General features: G+C 38.3%; 1 protein-coding gene across 9 annotated transcripts; it reads left to right on the forward strand.

Moving 5' to 3' along the window:
- The first annotated feature begins 170 nt into the window (after nucleotides 1–170).
- mark3a (MAP/microtubule affinity-regulating kinase 3a) lies at nucleotides 171–25,745 on the forward strand. Of its 9 annotated transcripts, XM_043229503.1 has the most exons (19): nucleotides 2,205–2,357; nucleotides 3,073–3,264; nucleotides 3,956–4,009; nucleotides 9,923–9,971; nucleotides 11,061–11,126; nucleotides 11,217–11,287; nucleotides 12,604–12,660; nucleotides 12,789–13,025; nucleotides 13,102–13,221; nucleotides 13,833–13,932; nucleotides 17,313–17,425; nucleotides 17,527–17,677; nucleotides 18,403–18,605; nucleotides 19,267–19,370; nucleotides 19,582–19,821; nucleotides 20,021–20,047; nucleotides 21,796–21,905; nucleotides 23,616–23,660; nucleotides 24,556–24,779. In XM_043229503.1, the coding sequence occupies exons 1-19, from the start codon at nucleotides 2,247–2,249 to the stop codon at nucleotides 24,642–24,644; spliced, it is 2,139 nt and encodes a 712-aa protein (XP_043085438.1). In that variant the 5' UTR covers nucleotides 2,205–2,246; the 3' UTR covers nucleotides 24,645–24,779. The 9 variants fall into 9 exon arrangements, with proteins under 9 accessions (XP_043085442.1, XP_043085436.1, XP_043085437.1 ...); XM_043229507.1 differs by lacking the exons at nucleotides 2,205–2,357; nucleotides 21,796–21,905 and adding an exon at nucleotides 171–848 and having other exon boundaries at nucleotides 24,556–25,745; XM_043229505.1 differs by lacking the exon at nucleotides 23,616–23,660.
- Nucleotides 25,746–25,754: the final 9 nt, after the last annotated feature.

The following is a 25,754-nucleotide window of genomic DNA, read 5'->3' on the forward strand; positions in this document are numbered from 1 at the left end:
CTGAATTATTAAAAATCTCCGTCTTCGTTTGCAATAACGGCCAGGCCAAATATGGTAAAATTGCACTTCATTTGAACACCGAGCAGGGTGTGTCACAGCTGTTATGGTATGACGAAGTTTTCCCCTTTTTTCCATACGAACACCTACAGATCTCTGAGAGATGCGGCGCTCTCCAATGAGCACAGGGATCCGTCTGTTTCCTCACTTCCTCTGTCTCTCTCAAGGCTCGACTCGAAACTCCTGCGCTCTCGGGCAGCCATCTTGGATCTCGCTTTGAACGAGAGGTAACGGACGCGGCCGCTCGGGTGGAATGGAACCGTCGACAAGCGCGTCCTCCCCGCGGCTCCGACGCCTGTGACCGCTGCCGTTAGCGCTGAATGTACCGGACCCGTCCGTTGAAGGATCGCTCGATGAGCAAACCGTCTTTGGGGGCGATCGCTTGCGGAGGCCCCGTAAAGTGCAGTTTTCGCTGCTCTTAACGCGTTACTTGAACCGGACATCCGAAATATGAAGCAGACGGCGACGCGAGGCCTGGAAGTATTATGTTTTTAACAGTGCACAAGTTAGCCGGTCTCGTTAGCTGTTTTGGGATCTGTTAGATGGCTCGCGATCGGTGATCAAACGCGGAATATTTCTCTCCCAAACTTTTAACAAGTTTGCGAGCAGCTTTGCGAGCCAATCAATGATATTGACCGAGCGAGCAATTTGCCAAACGCATATTTCCCCCCTCCGTTGTACCGCGAAACCCGCTGCTTAAAATCGTAATTCCGGGAAAGCAGCTTTCCGTCAACGCCATGTCAACAACAAGAGCCCCGCTTCCCACCGTCAACGAGCGGAAGGCTGAAAATGTAAGTAGCCTGCTTTGTGTTTTCGTGTTTGGTTAATAATCAGTCGACCCCGTGTTGGTTTATCGCTTGTGCGTGTGTTATTTTGATCTCGTCGCGATTTGCGGCCGCGTCTCAAAGCCTGCAGAGCCGCCTGGCTGGACGGAGCTGCCGTCTGAAATCATTCAAGCCGCTTTTCCTCCTGAATTAAGGGCAGCGTCGCGCTTTACGTGCTGGTCGGGCGCTTTAAGTGGATTAGCGGTATTGTGCCAGTCTGTGGACAGATGGGGCACCGGGCTGAAGTGACGCATGGGGTCCAGGGCATCGGTAACTTGGCTGCTTTTTCTGCTTGTGGGCGCAGCATATGCTCGGTTAGTTAAAGTCCCGCACGCTAGATAGTGACCGTGCGTGGGTTTGCATGTTTAATGCGCCGATGGCATGCAGATATTGCGCATTGGCGTCAGCCTGTCCTATAGGTTACTGCTCAGACGTCAGCGGCGAGGGAAGGTGACATGAGCACGCGCGCTAATGCAGGTCCCCCTTAAAGGTGCCTGTGAATAATGTGGCATTAAGTTACGCGCTTTGACTTTTCCGGTGGATACCTGTCTGTCTTTCTGTCCGTCAGACTGTCTTTTTAACATTCAGTCACTCTCTCTCATCCCATCATTATATCAGTATTCTGTCTTCTAGCCTAGCTGTCTGTTATTCAGTCTATCTCTCCATCATTATATCTGTCTGTCTGTCAGTTGTTCTTCTCTATCTGTCTGTCGCTCTTTCAGTCTGTCTGTCTTTCTATCATTCTTCTATGTGTTGTTGTCAGTCAGTGATCCTCATTGTACGTTCGTTTGTCCATGCATTCATTTCTTCTGTCTGTCTGTCTATCGTTCTTTCTATCGTTATCTCAGATGTTCCTGTGTTGTTGTCAGTGCGTGATTTGTCGTCTGTCTGTCTATCATTCTGTCGTTCCATCTCTCTCTCAAATGTTCCTGTCCTATCATTCGATCTGTTTTCAATCAGTGATTTTGTCATTCTCTCCATCTATCGGTCATTTTTCTATAGTTCTGTCATCTAATCTGAATGTTTATGCGTTGCTGTCTTTTTTTTATTGCTAAGTGTACATTGTGTACTTACTGATTTTTTTTTTTTTACTTATTTTAAGTTGAAACGTTTGTGAATTGTATAATGCCTTACTAGAATCTGCATATTGATCACAAAAAAGTCGAATGAAGTATCAATCGCCCATCCACTCCACCCCACCCTGCCCCAAAATCTCTCTGCCCCTCTCTCTCACTCACACACACACACACACACACACACACACACACACACACACACACACACACACGCACACTGGGTGTCAAAAAGACTCCAGCAGTGTGATGCAGCTCGTCAGTATCAGTGTTGGTGGATGGGAGAGTATTGATGAGTTCTTCTCACAGAAAAGACAGGGCTTTTTGGTTCAATGCCATTCAGCTTGCCAACACAAAAATGAGAGGATCGCAATCTAATATGAAGCATCGTGCAACAGTAAGCGTAAGTGACCTTTAATCATGACTCTTCTTCGCGTTTTATTGCTTTTCCTACAATTTTATATCAAGCCTGAGGCTACCGGCGGATTCATAAATCTATTAGGCAGAGCTTTGTGGATAACAGTCAAGTCAGGGCGTCAGGGACAATATGCAGGATTTAGTGGGAGCATTGTATAGCGCAGTGTCAGCATTGCCTTACATGCAGAGGTGTTAGCACCGCATGAGACTCACCGACTTACTAAACGCCATCCTGTTGCACTCATGACCTCTGAATGGGACAGTTCAGTGAAACAGTCTCAGGGTTTTGTTGTCTGGTGTGCGTCGCACAGTGCTCCTCTCACAAGGTCACATGAGACCTTGAGAACTGTAGGCGCACTGAAATGTGGTTTTATTATTATTGTTATTTTTGTACGTTTATGGAAATACTTCTGGCCGATTTTTTTCGGACAACTCAGAAAGATATGTTTTCGGGGTATGAATGCATGCGACCGTGCTAATGGACCTCTCTGATGTGGATGTGTGCGGTCAATGTTTGCAATATTGGTTGCCAATATCTGGCCTTTACATGACTGGACAAAATCTGGAATAAAATGCGCAAGACTGAAAATATAATTTGGCTTCTTTTTTTTTTAAATTAAGTTTGCATGCATGGATAATGGCTACTTTCTGTCATTCTATAATATATACATTTTAATGTTTGTTTTGTTTTTTTCTAACAGCATACAACGAATGGCCATGGCCGAGGGGAGGTGACCTCTCGATCTGTGAGGTCGAGTGGTCGAAACCGAAATTCTGGCTCAGGATTAGATGACGTGCACCCTCTTATTGGGAATTACCGACTTTTAAAAACCATTGGAAAGGGCAACTTCGCCAAGGTCAAACTGGCTCGCCATATCCTGACAGGAAGCGAGGTGAGGAGTCAGGAGTGTGTTTCCTCACACACGCACACACACAGTGGGCCACGGGGGTTTTCCAGACGCAAATAAGCTTTTCTGCTTTCATGTTTCCTTTAGAAATGTTTTAAATTGTAAAACTTTTGTAACTCATTTTATTTGTTTATTTTACACGCGTGCATGTTGGCACACACAATCTTTCCAAAGAAAGAAGATGCAAGGATGCTTTGAAACGATTACAATTTATAATGTTATAGAGGATTTCAGTTTCAAATGAATTGTTCTTTTGATAAGTTTATCACGGTTTTAACAACATATTAAGCAGCTCAACTGTTTTCAACATTTACGATAATTAAGAACCATTAGTACTAACTGAGCGCCAGTAACATTTCATAACTGAGCAGCAAATCAGCTTATCAGAATGATTTCTAAAGGATTATGACACCACTAAAAACTGGTGTGATGGTGCTGAAAATTCAGCCTTGCATCAAATAAATAAATTACATTTTAAAATCAGTTAAATTAAGAAACTGCTGTTTTAAATTGTAATATTATAATATTTTAAAGTATAGATTTTTATTTTATTCTATATAATTTTTTTTAAGCAAGTAGATAAAATCTCTCAAACCCCAAACTTTTGAATGTATAGGTTGCCAATCTTCCTCAAATATAGTACGATTCCACTAAACATTTTTTTTTTCTTTTTCAGGTGGCAATAAAAATTATTGATAAAACCCAGCTAAATCCAACAAGCCTTCAAAAGGTGAGGTTCACTATTTAATACTAACATGTTATGCGTATTGATGTAAAACTGTCACGTTTCAGGGGTTTTCTTCCTCGTTGCTGCTAGTGTTGTGTCATTTACAGCTACAGGAAATTCAGTTTGTTCGTGACTTTGGGACGTTGTTTTTGTCTGTGTTGGCTGCCTGGTTAGTTAGTTTGGCAGTGGTGCAGATCTACACTGATTCATAGGTAACGCTGGCAGTCAGCTCAGATTTCTAAACCGAATGCTGACTGCAGTGCTGATCTCCTGTGCTATCCAGAACGTTTATCAAAGTCTTGTGCAGCAGAACTGGAACATCCTGTCAGCTGGTGTTCTCAGTCACCCATCATCATGAGAAGTCTATTCAAACAGAAGCTCCTCCAGCAGTAACCTTCACACTCCCAGCTCAAACGGTGAAGTACACCAGCTGTGCTGCAATACTCTGCCCACCTACTGCAGGCAGCGCCGCCACTCAAGCCGCTCTCCGCTGAGAGAGCCTGCCACACCTGCGCATTGGCAACCTTGTGTTCAGAAAGGTTGTTTTTTTCTTTTTCTAAATGTGTACAAGCTGTGTGAAGATTGAGAGGGAGCTGATGCTGTAATTTTTGGTAACGCCGTTAATATAGCATGCGTTCTGCATGTGTCGAGACGGTTTGTTCTCTTAAAGTGATAGTCCACCAAAAACATAAGAATTTGCGAACACTCAAGTTTTCCCAAACCTACAGGATAACGCAAATAGGCATATTTTGAAGATTCTCTCATTTGTCTTTTTTTTTTCGAAAGTCCTCTCACGTAGAGCGCATTAAATATGGTAAACGGTTTCTCAGTTGTGCTTACTTTGATGTGACGCTGTTGTAGATTAAGTATTGCTAAATTTACAGGTTAAAGCAACTTTTTATCAAGTTGTGAATCAACCAATTTTTCTTATTTCTGTGCAGTTGTTCTTGCTAATTGTACTCTGCAACAGTCATACTGTGTGACTAATGTGGACCGATTCATATGCTAATGATTATTATAAACCATTTATTTATTTATTTATTTAACAAACCAAAAGTTTTTTGCGAGACTCACTGTACAGCTTGTAGTGTCTGTTTACTTACTCTCAGAATCGCAAGTCATTATCAAATATAAAGTGAGGTTAAGTGCAAGTCACTGGATCACCCTTGTTTCTTCTGTCTCTGTTCTCGGTCTGGTCCGCAAACTGTGTTTCATGTAAGATTTCAGGTTTCGGGCACGCATTAAACCTATGGACGTGAAAAAAAAAAAAAAAAAAAAATCAGGGTTAAAATCGGCGTTAATGTACCAGTGAAATTATTATTAGTTTCTGATGTCATGTTGTAAAAGGATTCGATCAAGTTATTGACATTGCGTGACTAGAAAAGCTCATTTGTCTATTGTTGGAAGTTTAAAGGTGACATATCTAAAAATCTAACTTTTCCAGGTTTTAAGTGCTAATATCACGTCGCCGGTGCATCTATCAAACCAAGGAAACATTGAAAAAAAAATTAATCCACTAACATTTAGTGAGCATTTTTTTGCAAGCCTCTAAACCCCCCCCGAGATGTTGTAAAGGGATCTCATTATAATATTACCGCCTTTTAACCTGTAAGATTCCACCCAAGGCATCGTCATTTTGATTTCGCAAGCGACAGCAATGTACCATGCCGAACGTTTGAGCAAAACATGCTAACAGAGCAGTGGATGTATTGATTTATTTACTCTAGCTTATATTGCTGCTGCCACACAGGTTTAATATAACGTGCGACTTATTTCCCAGCTGTTTACCTTCAGACAAAATTATCCGACTGTTTTTGTGACTCGTGTTATTGATGTTAACTTTTTCTCACATGCCTTTGACAGGCGCCGTCTGTCCGTGTCCTTCAGATGAATGCACTCAGAAAACTGTATATCAGAGGTTTAAACTAATACGGTTTAATACGCGTGATTTGAGCTCGATAAACACGGCAGGATCAAATCGAATGTTTTTAGCAGGTATCTGCTGTAATGCCGCAGATGTATTCTGAAAAAGAGGGCGGGGAGTAGCAGCTCATTTGCATTTAAAAAGACAGTCACGAATATCTGCCTATATAATGATCTGTTGAGCATTTTTTTTGTGGACATATTGGGGACTGAAATTACATATTGTGCCCCTTTTTACAATATGTCCTCTTTGACGTCACTTTCAAAGGTGTCAGTCTTTTTCATATTGAATTCATAAGTCTTTCAGCATTACGTGAAATTCTCATCGGCTTGGGTTCCTCTTGAAATTATTGGATTTTGCCCCAAATTTGCTGTGCAGTGATTCAATGAAGCTCGTTTAGTAGAAACTGTGATTGCCTGTTGTAATGATACAGAAATAAAAACCAATCTACGCTATGTCCCATGCTTTTCACGGTTGTGGACGGTTAAACCAAAACTTGACACAAACCTTTATTGCGCCGCGTCTGCTTGTGACGCTGTTATGGTGAACAGTTTGGAGATTTCACAACAGCCATGGTGGAAAGAGGAGGAAGAGGAGGAGGAAGAGGATGTGAGGGGGAAGGACAGATGGACATTTGGGTGGGCCGGCAGTGAAGTGACAGACTGGAGGGACCTCAAAATGGTATGAGATGGAAGATAAAGGCCAGAACGGGCAGAGACTGAAGCAGCCTGATGACAGCCAGAACAAGCGGAGTGGAAGGTGTACATATGAGTGATGAATGCGAAATGAAAGGCCGGGAGAGATGTGGGCATGGGATGATCAGAAGAATTCAAATGATAATGCTAATCAGTGCTCGCTCAGAGATATACAAGCAGAGGACGCGTCTCTAATTTTAGCTGGGAGCTGCGAGCCGCAGCCACCATTAGTTTTTCCACAGCGCCATTGATTGGGATTCAAAGTATATCCTCTCTCTGTGGCCTGCTGGTCGTCAGCCAACACACGGCCGTGACTCACACACCGCAATAATGAGAGACCGGCCCAATCAGGCCTCTTTGGTCTTTCTATGTTTTTGCTTTAATTATCAGCATGGCTTTCGTTTTCTCTTCCTCGTACCCCTTTACATGCGCGTTGTGTGTTAATGATGCAGTGATTTATTTTTTTTCCCCACATTCAATTTTTGGATGTAAAATACACTACATTCATTTTTTCTTTTAAATGAACTCTCCTTCAGTGGCTTCTTTCATGCAGTGTTCAAAATTAAAAACGACTTTCAAATGTTTATGCAATTGCTTACATCAGTGAATTGAACTCAAGAGGTCTTGTTTTTGCTGCCAGGTTATTTTTTTTTAAAACTCATCTGAAATGTGACGTGACTAATGAACCTGGAGCTGCAGGAAGATGACGTCGTGACGACACTGATTGGTTTCTGATCTCATGATAGCTGTAAATAGCGCCTGTACTGTACAGATGCAGATGGCAACTTCAAAAAAAAGTCACAGCTGACGCAGTATTGTTTAATAGCAGTCCAGGTCTTAATCAACAGTGTCTTTAAAAACATGCAAGATAAAAAAAAACCCCCAATGCATAGCCACATACGAGCGTTTATAGTTATGCAGTAGGTTGAGATTATCTAACAGTATAATCACAGAGGTATTTATATACTATTATAGTTAATAATGTTTTGTTTTAGTTAAAGTATTTGGAGTAAGTGTGTGTGTTTTTTTTTTTTTTTTTTTTTTTGGTAAAACTATTTTACAGGTTACACCTATATACACCTAGAATATTAGTCATTTATTAGTGCTAATTAAGCACGTATTAATACCTTATTCTACAGCTCTAATCCTACCCAGTATCTAAATTTAACTACCTTACTAAATAACTATTATTAATAAACGGCAAATTAAGAAGTATTACCAGTTTTCTGTTGTTTGTTTAATTTTAGTTTTAGTAATCATTTTAGTACATAATGCCATTTATGGTTGTTAAGTCCGTTTTTCACCTTTTTTATGATTTTATTTTTATGATTTTTAGTGAAAAGTCTTTTCACCAGTTTCGGTTAACAATGCCAACATGAGCGGAAGGTGAATGTATTTTATACCAGTATCTTTCTGAGAGCGTTTCTGTGCCTTCATTCGCTTGCTGTTGAAGCAGTGGAGCGTTCAGTGATGTTTTTCTGAATTCCAGGTTGTTTTACTCTTAACACGTGTCCTCAGGACTGGGCATGTGTGTTGTTGTGTAATTGTCCGTGGGCGTTTGAGCTCCACACTAGGTCTGGTCCCTCGACTGAAGTGAGATGTTCTGCTGTGGACTGGTGTTTTTTAGTCATCACAGAGGCGTAAAGATGGTGCACCGAAGGGAAAGAGAGTGTGTGTGAGCTGAGAGAAACGGAAGAAAATCTTTAGAAAAACAGACAATTATGTGAAATAATTAAATAATGTCAATTAGAAATGAATTGGAATTCCACATTTGGTCATTCTTTTCTCAAACATTTTATGAAAGCATTTATCTTTTCTTCAGGAGATCTGTATGTCTTTTAATCAAGGATTTGATGGATTCAGATGTTTTGACAGTGCCATTATCTAATAACAGGCATCGTTTTTTGAGACGCGTCTTATAAATCAATAGACTCTTATCTGGCCTTCCCCAGACCTCTCTGCTTCACCAAACTTTTAGGCTGATCATACACAGACCAATCATTATTGATTCGCATCTTGGAAAGTTTCTTGTCTCCTTTCTTTCTCTTTCACCTTTTTCTTCACTTTTCTTATAATGGGCAGTTTGATGTATTTAGAGAACCGTGATGGGGCTTTGAAAAATATTTCTTGAGATATCAAATATATAGGCTATATAATATATTTCCACGTTAATTTCGTGTTAAGTCTGTGATTTAAAAATAGTTTCAGTGAACTGATTAAAAATGCTGATCTCTGTGAATCATAAATATACATTTATATTTATTTTTATTATATTACATTTTAATAACTCAATATGCATGTAAATATACATTTTAGACCACCATTCATAGTTCAGGCTAGGTATGGTTTTGTAATGTTTTTGAACAAATTGCTGTTATGTGATCAGAAATACAGTGTATATTTTTTTTTTTTTTTTTTTTTTTTTTTGCATCTGTGGATTTCAATTACAGTACGTGTCCTTGTACAAGCTTTCTTTTTTTTTTTTTTTTTTTTTTTTTGAGCCAGAAATGATTTTAGTTCTATTCCAATCTTCTGTATCAAAGCTCCATACAGAGGGCCGTGTTCATATATAATTTTCCTAATTTATTTAATTTCTAAAAACATGTATTTTTCTGTCTGTTGACTGTATTTTCTGATTTATAAGTGACTGATTAAAGAGATATTTAAACTGCAAACTCAGGTTTTTTTTGTTCTAGAAATGTATGCTTATTTCTTTTAATGATGTCTGTTTTGCATATTTAAACTAGTCCAATTGTCTAATGTACAGTGATTTAATCAGCTGGGGAAGCATGGTGAAATCTCGTACATCATGTTCTTATACAGATTTTTGCAGTGCAGTGTTTTATAGCGGGTCTAACTCACAGAATGTCATGTGGTGAGAATTGGATTGGGTTTATGATGTACCGAAAGTGTTTCCCTGCGGTCCAAAATCTCACCGCGTCTCTCTCGCACCTTCTCCGAAGCTACAGCTACGCTTGTGAGAGCAGGACGTGGAAAGCAGTACGTGCTAACAGCTCAGGAACACAGTCTGCCTACTATAGCACTATTAAAGATGCATGACTCTTCCATTCCATTGAGAGCCGAGGATTCAGCCTCTTTTTTTAGAGATCAATAATGAATAGCACTTAACTCTAGTTTCCACTGAAAAGGAAGCACTCTGTTCACTGTGACAATGACAGAGTCCAGCTGTATTTAGCTTCCCGTTTCATGTTAATGCTGAAAGATGGCGCAAAGCCTTTGTTTAACAACTCGTCGTGACATGTTGATTACATTCAGTTATGATCTTTTCTTCAACAGCTTTCCAGAGAAGTCACAATCATGAAGAATTTAAACCACCCGAATATCGGTAAGCATGTTTATAAAAATGTTTTTTTAAATTGAGAAATAAACTAAAATAAATAAAACTGTAACTAAAACTTTTTATTTCATTAAAAAAAACAAACCTTTTTGTTAGTTGAATTAAAACTGAAATAAAAAAATCAAATATTAGATCAAATACTAACGAAAATGAATTCAAACTTGAAGTAAAATTAATAAAGATGACAAACGTATAGCAGAAAGACTATGAAAATAACGGCAAATGTTAACTATAATAATATATAAACGCACAAAATAGCATGTTTGTTTTAACTTCCCCCTTTTTTGAATCGGTGCAACAGCCCATAAGTAGTGGCTTAGATAATGATCTGCTGAATTAATTGATTCTCCCACATTTTGTTGTCAGTTCCTGTTTGCAAACAGCATAATGATCATCAGAGTCAGACACGTCGTCATGTCTTCAGACAGAGAGAGGGGCTTTATGTATCGCTAGCTTATATTTAGACTCTGTCTGCGGTACGGCGAGAGAGAGAGAGAGAGCTGCACAGTGTTTCACGGCAGACAGACGTTCGGCTAAATGGGAAGACGTGGAGCGTGCTTTTAAATGTACAGAGGAGGATTTATAAATAAGAAATGATTTCCATAGAGATGGGGGTAGGGTTGCTTATGAGAGGCGGACCGTGAAACCTCTTTTAAAAAAAAAAAAAAAAATCATTGTTATTCTGAAACAGGGATGGTAACACTGATAATATCATGGTAGTTTATATATCATAGTATTGAATGATGATCATATGCAAGTTTAATTTAGATAACATTAACAGCACTTTTTAATATAAACCTTGCATGCACTAACTCTTTCCCATTTTTTTTTTATGTAAAAACCTTTATGTATCTAATACATTTCTGCCATTTTTCTAAAATAATCAAACCTGACTAATATATGTATTTTAAGTAATATTGTGTATATAAAATTGTATTGCATGTGAATGCGCCCTGTTTTTCATTCATTTTTGATTTGACCTTAAAGAAAACTTTCTTCTTTTCCTCTCTTTGAGCTCATTTATTTATTTATTTCTCTCTTCTCCTCCGTAATTGCCTGTCTCTCTCTCTTTTATAGTCAAACTGTTTGAGGTGATCGAGACTGAGAAGACGCTGTTTCTTGTGATGGAATATGCCAGCGGAGGTAAGCGTGCCTGAGAGCGAGAGTTTCATTTTGCGTCCTTGTCTTCCCTGAGGGTTTATCTCTGACCTCTGTGCTCTCTGTGTCCTGCAGGTGAGGTGTTTGACTATCTAGTGGCTCACGGGAGGATGAAAGAGAAAGAGGCCAGAGCTAAATTTAGACAGGTGCAGTTCTCTTACTGTTTTCTTTCAACATGTTAGACACCCGCTGTGACTGCTTTTCTGCCCGGTGTGTGTTTAAATGAGTTCATCAGCCTTGTTACGTCCAGTAATGACCGCAGCCCACTAAACCCACTACTTGAGCGTTATTACATTAAATCTGACAAGAGCCCTTTAACACACGTTAGTTAGGTGTTGGGTTACTCAATAATGTCACGGCAGTGAAATGTGCGGAGATTAAAGACACTAGCTATGTTTCAAGTTACAAATTAAATGTATCCTCAAAATTTGAATGTCACATAAAACATACGAGCAAAGCACTTTTTACATCCAGAGAGTTGAATAAAACAAATCTTCCTGATTAACTTGTGCTAAATATTGTGAAAAATGCAATTATAGTAGAAGGCACTGTATATCATTTTTTTTCATATGCACTTATTTGGTAAAAGTGTTTCCATTTAAGGTTATGCACATGTTTTCTTACTCCTACTGAGTCGAGCACATAAGTGTTTTTTTATGCACATTTTTGCATTTCCATACAATAGAATTTTTTTTATGCGGTGTAAATACACAACAATAGATGAATGGAAACCTACTTGCATTAAGTAGGAATGCAGTTATGTTGTGCTGTATTATCTGCTCTGTGTTGCGTCATAATTTAACTGGGGCTAGAGCGGTTAGTCATTATGAGCGGGGTTGATTCTGGCCAGTTCTGTGAAACGGCACAGCCAGTCGATGCTAACCATTGAATTTTGGGAAAAGCTATTAATGTGAATCGACAGCCCATGACAACCCATGTCCTGGACCGGCATCCTTTTATTCAAATTTATTTAAAATGTCTGCCACCTCAAACTATCTGCAGTAATTTTTTTTAAATATTACGTGATCGGTAACTAAAGAAGTTAGAGTCTTGCCAGTATAAAGATTAAACAGCATTTATTTTATATAGAAATCTTTACTATAAATTCTTTACTGTCACTTATGATCAATTAAATACTAAGTCCTTCCTGAAAAGAGTATTAATTTTTTTTTTTTTATTCAAAATTATTGAATTGTTCAAATCACTGTTGACTTAAAGCCTGTTTTATTTTTCATATATTCATAACATATATTCATATATACATTTTTTCAAGATGCTTCTGCAAAATTGCCATTTTAAAGCTTTGCCATACTTTTGAAAGCATCGTTTTGATAATTAGTTATTTATTAATAAATACCATTACCAATACCAATAAATAAAACGACTGATTAAATAGATACGTAATGATCTCAGTACTGATTAAATATTAAATTGATCGGATTTGATGATTTGTTTTGTACAGATCGTGTCAGCTGTGCAGTATTGTCACCAAAAACACATTGTTCACCGAGATTTGAAGGTGAGGTATTTTTCTTGTTTTTTGCAAAACCTTATACGGCATACGTTTTACGGCATAGTGCATGTATTTACTGGCAAATGCAAAACAAGATGAGAAGAAGCTGAACGCGATCTGTGTGTTTCCCCCAGGCTGAAAACCTGCTGCTAGACGCTGATATGAATATTAAGATAGCTGACTTTGGCTTCAGTAACGAGTTCATGGTGGGGAATAAGCTGGACACGTTCTGCGGCAGCCCCCCGTACGCTGCCCCCGAGCTCTTTCAGGGTAAGAAGTACGACGGGCCGGAGGTGGACGTGTGGAGTTTGGGCGTCATACTCTATACGCTGGTCAGCGGCTCCCTGCCCTTCGATGGACAGAATCTCAAGGTTTTACTTCCCTTTACCGGTCTTTATATGCGTTTGAGTCCGTGACCGTGTACTTACCGCTGCGTGATTCCCACAGGAACTGCGTGAACGCGTGTTACGTGGTAAATACAGGATCCCTTTTTACATGTCCACGGATTGTGAGAACCTCCTCAAGAGATTCCTGGTCTTGAACCCAGCCAAAAGAGGAACGTTAGAGGTTAGCCTCGGTCGCCATCCATCTATCGATCTGTTTGTTATCTTTTAATAGAGTGTGTCTGATATTTCATAACACCTCCCTTGTACTAAAACAAAGCCGAATAATTTCAATATACATATTTCTACCAGTATAAAATTAAGCTGTGATTAATCAGTGAAAATGTGGTTGTTTTTCATGCATACTGATTTTAGTGAAAGTATGTTACATGAAAGTTATATTGGTGTCACATAAGTGAGAATTAACCAAAATATTAAATCATTTATTGAATGTAATTTTTAGACTTGTATAATGAGATCAATATAGCTATATAAATAGCTTTGTCATAACAGGATTATCATTTTAAAATATAAATAATTCACAGTTGTATTGCAAATTTAAATTTTAGTGTAAATTCACGTAACATAAATTATTTTGTGTGTTCAGTTAGGGTTTATTTTTTATTTATTTTTATTTTTTTTGTGACTTTTTTTTGCACTGATCATTCCTCAAAAATACATGCATGTCTAAATGTACTAAATACCGAATAAATCTCATAAATTTCTAGCTATATCATCTATAAGTAGTGACACCTGTCTCAGGCTGGTTATGATTATTTCTTCTTTCTCTTTTAGCAAATCATGAAGGAGCGCTGGATCAATGCTGGCTTTGAGGACGATGAACTCAAACCCTTCCTTGAGCCGGAGGCCGACATCTCGGACCAGAAGAGAATAGGTAAGAGGAAGCGCCGCTGCAGTTAGTTCATCTCCCGCTATATCAGTGTTCAATTTCATGCAGCTGAAACATTTTGCATAATCAGCTTCGGAGATGCCTTCTATTAGAGCAGGCCGAGGGAGATTTATATTTATACCGCAACACTGAGAGAAAGCGTCCAGAGACAATGAAATGAGGGCGTCAAGGGCACACTTGTTAGTGTGCGTGGTTGCGTAATACCCAGCAGCTGGCTCCCTCATCTTTCGACATCTCTGAAGTCTACTCCTCCCTCTCCCGCTCTGTCTCAGCGAGGATCTCCCCGCGTAGCAATGTGATATGATCACATGACTCCCGGTGCAAGAGCTTAGCTCGCAGGAGCACGAGGCAGTGCGGTGCACCCCTGCTTTGCACGCTTATCTGCAATCGATCCGCGAGCAGCTCTGCACATATGCCTGCCACACACACACGCACACGAGCGCACACCTGGTTACTGCAGAAACAAGAACACTTGACTGTGGAAGTCAGAGTACATGATGACTGTGCTTGTCTAGCCTCCCGCCCCCACTTTAGGAGAAGCCTCACGTTGAGAGGAGCATGCTGGAGCCTGGCTGCCCACCGAGGCCTGTGTGTGTGTGTGTGTGTGTGTGTGTGTGTGTGTGTGTGTGTGTGTGTGTGTGTGTGTGTGTGTGTGTGTGTGTGTGTGTGTGTGTGTGTGTGTCGAGGGAAGGTGAAACGGGGAGCTCTGGCTCTTTGAAGGAAAGCACTTAAGTCAACCAACATATGCATTCCCATGAGCCCATTAAAAGGCAGTTTTGAGAGGGAGAAGGAGGCTTAATTCAGGCTCATGAAATATATCTTTCCATCTTGATTCACTCTGGAACGTGCGTTCATAGAGAGAGCTTTTCGACACACAACATCTGACCGGCTCGTGTATCATGTAGATGCCATCTTTAAAACTCCTAAACATCCTGGTCCGTTTCTGTTGATTATTTACTGTATACGTTTTTCGACTTTCGAAATAAAGACTCGTTACATTCATTTGACAGATGCTGTTAACCAAAATGACAAGCAATTACCTTCTCTTTTGTGCATTTATAATTGCTCAGTAGACTTGCTTTTCTTGTCTGTCCAATTATGAATTACTATAAATTATATAAAGTGTTATTAAAATAAGTGTGGTTATTAAAGTGTTTTATTTAGGGGTTGCACTGTATGTTACAGTTTGTGTACTGTAATTTAATTACAGTGTACTTATCAAAGAAAGCACTGAGTAATTTAAGGTAAATAAATGGTTAGGTTCAGGTTTAGTTCCTAGTTATTCCCTATTTATTCTAAGTACTGTAGTAAACTCGTATGTAAAGCAGCAGTAAAGAGCTCCTGTATTAATTTGTATGTCTAACACCATTTTTATTATTCATTTTACAGCATGAATTAAGCTTAATTCATAAATATACCGTTATTCTTTAATTTTCCTTTAATTGTCAAATGTTTTTACTTAATTTTAAACATGTATTAGTAGTTAATTTATTTTTAAATGTAATTTATTTCTGTGATGTACAGTTGAATTTTCAGCACTTATTACTCCAGTCTTTCTTTAATTCTAACGTGCACAGAAGTAAACCAACTTTGTAGCTTTAACTAATTTATATACTGAAATTCAGATGCTGTATCTAACTGACATATTTGGTTTTATTTCGGACTATCTCTAGCCCTGCAATTATTTTCCCAAATGCCATTTGTGTGGAAATGTTATGTTTTTATTATTATAATTAGTCTGTGAGGCCAGCGATGCTGGAGATGAACGCAAAGAGGAAGCAAAGACGTTACTGTAGCAGTCAGATCTGAATGTTTCTGAGAGGAACCGGCTGTTTTTAGAAATGGCGTTTTCTTTTAATTTCGTCTCTGTGTAATTGATTTTAATTCGTGTTAATAGGCGCAGCACTGCTCACAAAACTGTTTCACAAAGCTAAAGTCAGGGCCGGGTTTTTGCTTCAGATTTTGAAATTACACGGTGTAATATAAATCCAACACTTTTTTTTTTCTGATTTCTGATTAAAGTCATGATTGAAATGCAGTGTTTGTGTTATTAGTTATGCTATGCACTTTATTAATAATGTTTAAACTTTATATTTACAATATCTAACAAGAGTGTGTGCACCCGTCACAGTTCTGCAAACATTTTAGTATATCCCCACAAGGGACAATACTATAGAAATGAAACTTGGATATATTTTAGAGTAGTCAGTGTCAAATTTGTATAGCAGTAAAGATTTACTGTCCTCTGAAAATAACTCAACGTTCAGCCATTATTGTGAAAAAGCTGGCAAACAAAAGTGTTTATTTCTGGCTAGTGATTTTTGCTGTGCTTTTAAAATTGAAATAGAGAACTGTAAAATTTATAAGCTATTTTAAAATATTGCTGCCGTAAAAGCTTATAATCATAATGATTATATTATAAAAACAATATATATTATAACAACAATGGTGATAACATTTGTTTTTGACAAGGCCAGTAAAAATTGTAAAAAAAAAAAAATAAAAATTCTTAGCATTGATCACTAATCATTCAAATGAATCCGTTAATTTAAAGACCAATTCTCAATATTGACTAGTTGCTTATTAGCATGCATGTTATTAATATATTGGCTGTTTTTTAGTGTTTATAATGCGCACATTCTGCATGACCTTATTCTACATCCCTAAACCTACCCAAAAACTGTCTTAATTAACTACTAATTTGCTGCTTAATATTAACAGCTTAATTGGTGGTTAATTATTTGAAAATTTCCAGAATTGCGCATTAAAATAAAGTGTGACCAATGCAATTATTTATATTTTAAAATGAAAGGAAAAATAATCATGCAGATCTTAGTGTTTGAACGGTAGTGCATTTTAAAATGTAAATTTCCAGTGTTTAGTAAATGCTATAAAATCCTGTGCATGTTAGCCAATGCATGAACTAATGTTACTGGACACAACCTTGTTGTAAGGTGTTACCTAATAAATGTATTTGAGTTAAAAACGGAAGGTACAGCACACTCTCTTTTAAGCAACAGTGAATGGGTGGCTACAGGATGGATCTGTGTATTGATAGCATGTGTAGGAGGATCGGATGACTCAGATACATTCTTACAAATAAACTGGATTTATCTCTGGGTATCGACCAACTGGTTTATAGTGTCTGTAACAACTGAGGAGGTGATGTGTGATACGTTTATGCTAACAGTTTAAATCTTAATCCTACTCGATCTCTAAAAGAGACGCGACGATCTTCAATGAGCGCTTTCTCGAACCCTTAAACCAAAGTGATAATGAAACTAATGGTAACACAAATGTACTGTGTAAAGTTTTAAACTGGAAAGAGTCTCTAAACTTGAATCCTTTTGTGTGTCATCCTCCAGATGTAATAGTGGGAATGGGCTTCTCTAGAGAGAAGATCCAAGAGTCTTTGTCCAAAATGAACTATGATGAGATCACAGCCATATACCTACTGCTGGGAAGGAAGACCAACGAGGTGAGCTGCTAATAGGACTGGCCACTTACTGATGTAATGATATGATAATACAGTGATATAATGTGCTACAAGCGTGACTTGCTGTTTTCGTGTGATTGTAGGAGGTCAGTGAATCCAGCTCCAACAGTAATCTCTCCGTGGCGAAGACCAGACCCACCAGTGAGATGAACGGCCAGTCACCATCGCACCTTAAGGTTCAGAGAAGCGTCTCCTCCAGTGACTCCAGAAAATCCCGACGCCACAGTGAACAAGGTGACTTTCTCTTTACAAACAGACATTGGACTTTTAGATCCAGAAGGTGCACAGACAATCAATTGAATAAGAAGTTTACTAAGTAAGTCTACTTTTTTTACTCAATATGCCTCTTAAAGGTATAGTTTGGCCAAAAACGAAAATCCTGTCATTAATTACTCGCCCTCATGCCGCTCCGAACCTGTAAGGGCTTCGTTTGTCTTCGGAGCTCACATTAAGATATTTTTGATGATCTTGTAAGGATCCTTGCTGCCCATGCAGTTTCAGGGAGCATATTTTCTGTTTGCGTTGTTTCCCGCTTCGACGTTAACGTGAGCAACGTATCCGTATTCGTGCATTGCTTATGTTTATGTAAGTGATGCTCTCTAAAATGATGCTACAGGGTGATGCAGAGGAGACCATTTGTTGAATACATTCATTTTAGTTTTTTGTTGTGCACACACAAGTATTCTCATAGCTTTATAAAGTTATGATTTAACCCCATATGTCACACGGGTCATTTCTTCAGTTTCTGGACCTTGATCTTGTTAGGATCCTTACTGTCTGTGGGAGAGTCGGAGAGCTCCCAGATTTCATCAAAAATGTCTGTTCGTCTTCCGAAGACTAACAAAGATCTTACAGGTTTCTAATGGCGTGAGGTCGAGTAATTGGTTTCAGAACCGAAGCACCCCTTTAAGTAATTACATGTGAATATTTGTTGAGAAAATCTCCTGAATGTTTCACAGTTGGTGTGGTCGCTAATTCTGCGTTGAGTAACTCCAAGAAGACGGTTCCTGTCACAGCTGACGGGGACGTCAAACAGGAAGGGGGGGTCACAGCACGCAAGCCGCCCACTCACAGCCCTCCCAGTCCACTCCTGGGTAACGCCAACAACCCCAACAAAACAGAAATACCTGACCGCAAGAGAGGAAACTCCATCACACCGAATGTGAGCTCACCTCGTTGAATATACTTATTATATATATATATATATATATATATATATATATATATATATATATATATGTATATATATATATATATATATATATATATATATATATATATATATGTATATGTATGTATATATGTATGTATATGTGTGTGTGTGTGTTGTAAATTACAGTTATTCTGCAAGGCTGCACTAAGTGATCAAAAGTAATAGTAAAGACAATATACAAAATTACAAAAGGTTTCTATTTCTTTTGAATTTTATTTATCAAACAATGCTGAAAAAAAATAAAAAAAGTTTATGATTTCCACAGAAACACAAAGCAGTACTACTTCTTTCAACATTGATGATAATAACAAGAAATGTTTATTCAGCAGAAATCACCATATTTTATTATAAGTTATTTCTGAAGGATCATTTGGCGCTAAAGACTGGACTGATGTTACGGTAAAAATCAGCTTTGGATTAAAGAGAGAAATTTCATTTTACAACATAATGAAATGCAAAGAGTTGTAATAAATTCTAATAATATTTCACAATATTACTTCTTTACTGTATGTTTGATCAATTAAATGCAGCCTTAGTGAGCATAAAAGACTAATTGAAAAACAATAAAAACAATCTTACTGAGCTTTTTTTTTTTCTTCTCATCACTCAGAATAACTCTGGATCGGGGGGCATGTCGAGGAGAAACACGTACGTGTGCACTGAGAGAAACAACACAGACCGCCTTTCTGTCATTCCTAATGGGAAGGAGAACAGGTACAGGGTTCTTTTCCTGTGTCTTGATTGTTCCGCTTAATATTTGCATTAGACAACTCTGTACCCTCATTTTTAACGTACATTTCTGCATTTGCCGCTTAGATTACGTTCAGGCTGTTGTGTGTTGTCTCTAGCGCCTTGCAGCAGCAGCAGCTGAGTTGCTGGAACGCTCTGTTAGTAAAAACAAGCCTGATTTTGTCCCTGTGTGTAGTGTGACGTTGTCTCCTGGCTCTCGGGACCCGGGTGCCTCCACGCACAGCATCAGCACTGCTGCCACACCTGATAAAACGCGTTTCCCACGAGGCTCGGCGAGCCGCAGCACCTTCCACGGACAGCTGAGAGACCGCCGCACGGCCACCTACAACGGCCCCCCCGCCTCCCCAACGCAGCCCCGCAGCCGCGGTAATGCCAACAACCTGCTCACCAAGCTGACCTCCAAACTCACGCGCAGGTAAACACGCATTCACGTGCAGAAACGCTGCCTCTCTTACAGTGTCGGCGGCGCACAACTGGGGCTCGACTCTTCCTTTCTTTTCCTGACCTTTTCTTTTGTTTGTATTTTTTCCTAAGGGTTCATTTAGAATGGTTTATTTTGTCCATCTTTGTAACGTCTATCCTTTTTTTTTTTTTTTTTCATTCTTGTGTTGTAGAAATATGTCATTCAGGTTTTCCAAAAGGTAGGACATCGGGTTCATGGGGTGTAAATCTGTCTTTTAATGTAATGAGAGGAGTCCAGGGGCTGACGCACTAACCCATAGTGATATGATTGCAGTGATTTGGAGTTTAATGCTCTCTCAGTGGTTGATTACAGCATGCTTTAAAACACTGCCTGCATCCTAGTGTGACCAGATCAAATCAGTCTGCCGCTCTTTAACTGATTGCTACTAATCAAAATGTTTGCATGAAACGAGCTGATTGTGCAAAACAATGTGTGTGACTTAATCTGACGTCGCAAAAACACTTCATTTGAAGCATTCAGCCGAATTCACAAGGGCTTCGGTGCATTCACAGCTGTACAGGGTTTAGAGAGATCCTGGAAAAACATTGCAAATTTACTGCAACACTGTGTTTCTTATTTTTTTTTATTAAAAAAAGGCATTGAATTGCAATGCTTTTCAAGAATTTAGTACATTTTATTCAGGAAGGAAGTCTTAAATTGATCAAAATTGATGTTTCAGTTGCTGTTCCTGTGAACTTTCATCAAATAATCATAAAATGTATTGTGGTTTCCACAAAGACTTAAACAGTACAAATGCTTTTAACATTGCTAAGAGTTTTAAATATTTATTAAGTAGCAAACCTTCATACATTGCTGTTTTACTGTATTTTTTTTATCAAATGAGCATAGAAGACGCTAAATAATGTTTAAAAACTAGAAATCTTAAAAATAAAGAGATCTCTGATAAACAGATTTACAACTAATCCAGAATAATTGAAAAATAATTTTCTGTTAGCCTTAAGGGGTTTAGACATAATGGACCCAGAGTGCCAAAAAAAAGAGATTAGATTATTATTTTGGTCCGTTTTTTTTTTTTTTTTTTTTTAATAGTATGGACTGAGATTCAGTTGCAAATGTAGACCTAAGTTAAATCTAACGATTTTAAAGGAACCATACCAAAACAATAGGTCTGTGCCCCTCAAACACAGTCATCTACAACATTGGGATATCTTTTGTGCTTAATAATTTTATGAAAGAATTAACTGCTCATTAATGGTTTGCTACAGAGCTCAGTTTTTTTTTCCAATAAATGTGATTTGATTTGATGTCGTTTTGGATAGAAGCCGCTTATGTTTACCAAAGCTGCATTTATTTGATCAAAATACAGTAAAAACAGTAATTCTGTTAAATGCTAAATGTGTTTTTACAATTTAAAATGTAATTTTATTCCTGTGATGCAAAGCTGAATTTTAAGCTTGATTACTCCAGTATTCGGTGTCACATGATCCTTCAGAAATATTCTGATTTGCTGCTCAATAAATGCTTATTATTGTTGTTATTATTATCATCATCAATGCTGAAAACTGTATCGCTGCTCTATGTAATATTTCAGGACGGTGTTTATTTCAAATGGAAATCTTCAGTAAATTTTTAATCAAATTGAGGTACCCTTACAAATCCTAACCTGTGATATAATGTATAAATATAGAGTAAGAGCACGTCCTAAAGAAGGGTTTTCGGTGGGAGGAGTCTGTTGTGGCTCACGGGCAGACTCCATGTTGAACGACCTTCAGGAGTCACCTTCACGTCTTCAGATTTGTGAACAGATCAAACTCTTTCTCTAACAGTACCAAATGCTCTATTAATGTTAAAACTGTCTCAATCTATCCCTCTCTTCCCCTGTGTTTCCTTCTCTTCTCCCTCTCTCCCTCCCTCCCTTCCTTCCTTCCCTCTTTTTCTCTTTCTCTGTCTGCCTTCCTTCCTCAGGGTCACTCTTGACCCGAGCAAACGGCAGTCTGCCGTCAAATCAGGGCCGGCTGCCCCCTCTGTGCCCCCCACCCTCACAGTCCCCTCCAACCCTGCGGCAAAGACTCTTAGTAAGTCTGCGCTCCACTCGTTTACAGTCTTCCTCTTTCTTTATCATCCCCCTCTCCTCCAGCCTCTTCCCTTTCCACCACACTACGGGGTTCCCACGACCGTAGCAGGACTTTTTCAGGGCTGGAAATGTGAATAGAATGATATCATGAATCTATAAATTAATATATTTAGAAGCCTTTATTTTTAGTATGGTTCCACTTTTAATTAGTTAACACAAACTAACACTGAAAATACATAAACGTGCAAATTTTAGTTAATTTCAAAATGTATTAAAATATTAATAAAATCAGATGTATCTGTTATATTATTTAATGGCCTATGAAGTTTTTATTTAAATAAGCTGATGAACTGACTATAAACAGAGATAAATATGGTAACAAAAGGCATTAACTAGTGTTTGTTAATGGGACTTTGTTGGTAAAGTAGAAATGAAGAAATCTAGAAAAAACATTCTATTCTGTCATTCTATCTTGATAGACAGATTTTTTTAAAATATATTAAAAATAGTCTATGCATACATTTTAAAACATTTAAGAAGAGTTTGTGTATTTGTAACATTAAATATTTTTAAATAATTGTATAAAATATATAAATTATTACATTAAAAATAATTATATATTTTGTAGATTTAATTTTATATATATATATATATATATATATATATATATATATATATATATATATATATATATATATATTATTTTTATGCCATATTGAATTGATGAGAAAACATTAGAAAGTTCTTGCCAATAAATCAGTCCGACTGATTCACGAACGGTTCTAAATGATTCATTAGTGAATCAGATTTGATTCATGACTTTGATTTGATTTGATGTACATTCATTGGTCACAACGAGTGGGAACCCTGTCTCTAAACATGTGGCTCTGTAATGGCTATTTTTTTTGTTTTTTATCAGCGTCCACCAGTTTAATTTCTTTCTTTTTTTGTCGGCTTTGAACTGCTCTTTTCTTCCAGATTCAGCATCTCTGGCTATAGGCAGTTGTAGGAATTCGCAGATGAAGAGTGTCTAGAGTAAGGGCTCGTTTAAACGCTCAAACAACAGCTACAACTTCACATTGTGTTTAATGGAGAGCGAAAGACTGTGTGTGTGTGTGTGTGTGTGTGTGTGTGTGTGTGTGTGTGTGTGTGTGTGTGTGAGAGAGAGAGAAAGAGAACGACTGTGTTGTCTGTTGATTTTAGTTGGAAAAGATGGCGTATCCAATATCCATAAACGCACTACGACACGCACCCTCTCGCATGCGAAGAGCACAGTATATATTGTATGTATAGACACGTCCTCTGTATATGCGTCTGATGTCAACATCCAGCGCTCAGAATAGGCTTTACCCATGATGCACTCTTTCAGTGGACCTCTAGATGTTCATTGTTCTTTGAAGGAAGCAGCATGGCATGGTGAGGAACTAGTTTACACATTCAGGTGTCCAAGTTGATCGTAAGAGTCTTGCATAAGATGTTTTTGTGTTTCGTCCAACATACTGATGGCAGCAAGTCTTTGTGGGGGCTACATTTTTCCTTACCTTCTTTTTTTTGCTCTCTCTCATTCAGTCTCTCTCGATTTCATTGTGTGTGTGGTGATTTGCTCTAATATGACTAAAAATGATTTCCTTTTCCCTTTCTGTCTCTCTCTCTGTCCGTTACTTTTTGCTCCATTGCGATCGCTAACCTTTCCACAAATAAACACTAAAAGAGTCTCAACCGAGTTTGAGAGAAGCGGGAGATTTGAGGGCTCAAGGTGAGGTGTCAGTGACTCTGGAAACCCTTACTTCCTCTCCTGGTTGATTATTTTCGTGTGTTGTGGACGTCTCCCGCTGTATGAGAGATCAGAGTGTATGTTAGTGTAGTGTGTGCAGCCCGAGGGCCATTAGTCTGCTTTATTCATCTTGAATGTTTGAGTGGTGTGCTTTTTTTCCCTTTGTTTTTACATTAGGGCTGGGTGATGTTAAATATCGATCCTTTTTTTCATTCATATTGATTTAGCTGGTTATTTGAAATTATGTAACAGAAACCAAATGATTTGAGTGTACTTTATTTTGCCAGAGAGGATCATTAGACTAGTGTTAATAGAAATGTACATTATAAAAAATTTATTTGTCACTTTAAAAAGTAATTTTATCAATTTAATGTAACCTTGATAATTCATATTAGAATGATTTTTTTGAAGGATCATGTGACACTGAAGACCGGAGTAATGTTAAAAATTACAGGAATAAATTGTTTTAAAATAGTTATAAATTATTTTTTTTAATTGCAGTAATATTTCACAATGTTACAATTATTTTTAATCAAATAACTGCCTTAAGTGATTTTGGGTTTGATGGTACTTTCCACATTTTTAGTGTATTTTGAAAAAATAACAACAGGCTGAATTTATTTCTATTTTATAATTTTTTTCCTTATCACCAAGCCCTTTTTTGTTCCATGGCCTTAGAAACGAGCTGCTCGTGTGCATGCGCTAGTCTGCTGTGCATTAATTCCCGTGTGTGATGATAACCCATGCATGCAGCTGCTGCACTGATTCTTCACTACCATTGTGATCAAGTCTTAGCGTATTAGTAACCTCAATACAAGAAACGCTCTTCTCCGTCCGTTGCCTTGACCTCTCCCCCCTCTCTCTCTCCGTCCCGCAGTCGCCATGTATCTGGGGATCAGCAGAAAGATGAAGGGAAAGATGGAAAAGACGGGAAACCCCGCTCTCTCCGTTTCACCTGGAGTATGAACACCACCAGCACCATGGAGCCAGCCGACATCATAAATGAGATCCGCAAAGTCCTGGACGCCAACAGCTGCAGTCACCAGCAGCGTGAACGCTTTCTGCTTCTCTGTGCCCACGGGGACAGCCGCTCCGACAGCCTCGTCCAATGGGAGATGGAGGTTTGCAAACTGCCCCGGCTCTCACTTAATGGTGTCCGTTTTAAAAGGATATCTGGCAACTCCATCGCTTTTAAAAACATTGCTTCCAAAGTTGCAGGCGAACTCAAGCTATGAATATATCTTTAATCTAACTGCATAGAGAAATTTATGGTTCAGTTCAGTATAGGCAAACAGATTAAGCTGTACAATCGAAAAGTAGCAGTTTCCGAATGTTTTTCTTTCTTTTTTTTTTTTTTTTTTTTTTTTTTAATAAACCACTTACATGTATTTGAAAAAATGTATATATTTTAACATTGCTTAAAGCAATAATTTCTTAACATCGTATTATCGTGCAAGTCGTTAAATGCTGTATAAAGAACCTTTCAGTGTTACGATTGTATGATGCTCTGAGGAGATGTTCAGAGAGGAACTCATTGCCATCGCCGTCGTTGCAGACGGATCAGTTGAGGCTGATCATTCAGGAAATGGACGCTAGATGGAGATTTATGGGTTTCGTTTCATCTCTTTAACAGGCGCTATTCTGTGGTGATTTTAAGTATCGCGTGTTTTGGGCAGCTCTTGTGTAAAGGGTTTCGCCTGAATCTTGAGTTGCTTTTTGAAACTTTGCTCTGCTCCTCTATGTATTGAGGATGCTCGTCTGTGAAAGCGGCTGCAGTAAACCTGATTTGAGCTCCGTTTCACTGTTTGAATGTTATTAAGAGCAGCATTTCGATGTTTTATAATTTATTTCACTTTTGCCCACTCAGATGTTTTTTTTTTCGTGTGTAAATAATGTACTTTATGCGGCAAGTACACATTTTCATACTGTTTTGTTGGCGTTTTCTGAAACCAAGAGGGCATCTTGTAATCTTTCACGTATAAGACTCATCACAGATTCCATCAAACTATCTGTAACTCGTCACAGTGTTCATCGCAGAGATCTAATACAGCTACAAAATGATCTCAACATTTGTAT

The sequence above is a fragment of the Puntigrus tetrazona genome, unplaced genomic scaffold (assembly GCF_018831695.1).
Source record: "Puntigrus tetrazona isolate hp1 unplaced genomic scaffold, ASM1883169v1 S000000006, whole genome shotgun sequence".
Lineage (NCBI taxonomy): Eukaryota > Metazoa > Chordata > Actinopteri > Cypriniformes > Cyprinidae > Puntigrus > Puntigrus tetrazona.

Bases quoted from the DNA above. Each gene is read 5' to 3' on its own strand.
- mark3a (XM_043229499.1), top strand. From the start codon at position 2,247: ATGAGTTCTTCTCACAGAAAAGACAGGGCTTTTTGGTTCAATGCCATT. The intron at 13,222-13,832 runs GTTAGCCTCGGT...TTTCTCTTTTAG, and splicing joins CCAAAAGAGGAACGTTAGAG to CAAATCATGAAGGAGCGCTG. The intron at 13,933-17,312 runs GTAAGAGGAAGC...GTCATCCTCCAG, and splicing joins CTCGGACCAGAAGAGAATAG to ATGTAATAGTGGGAATGGGC.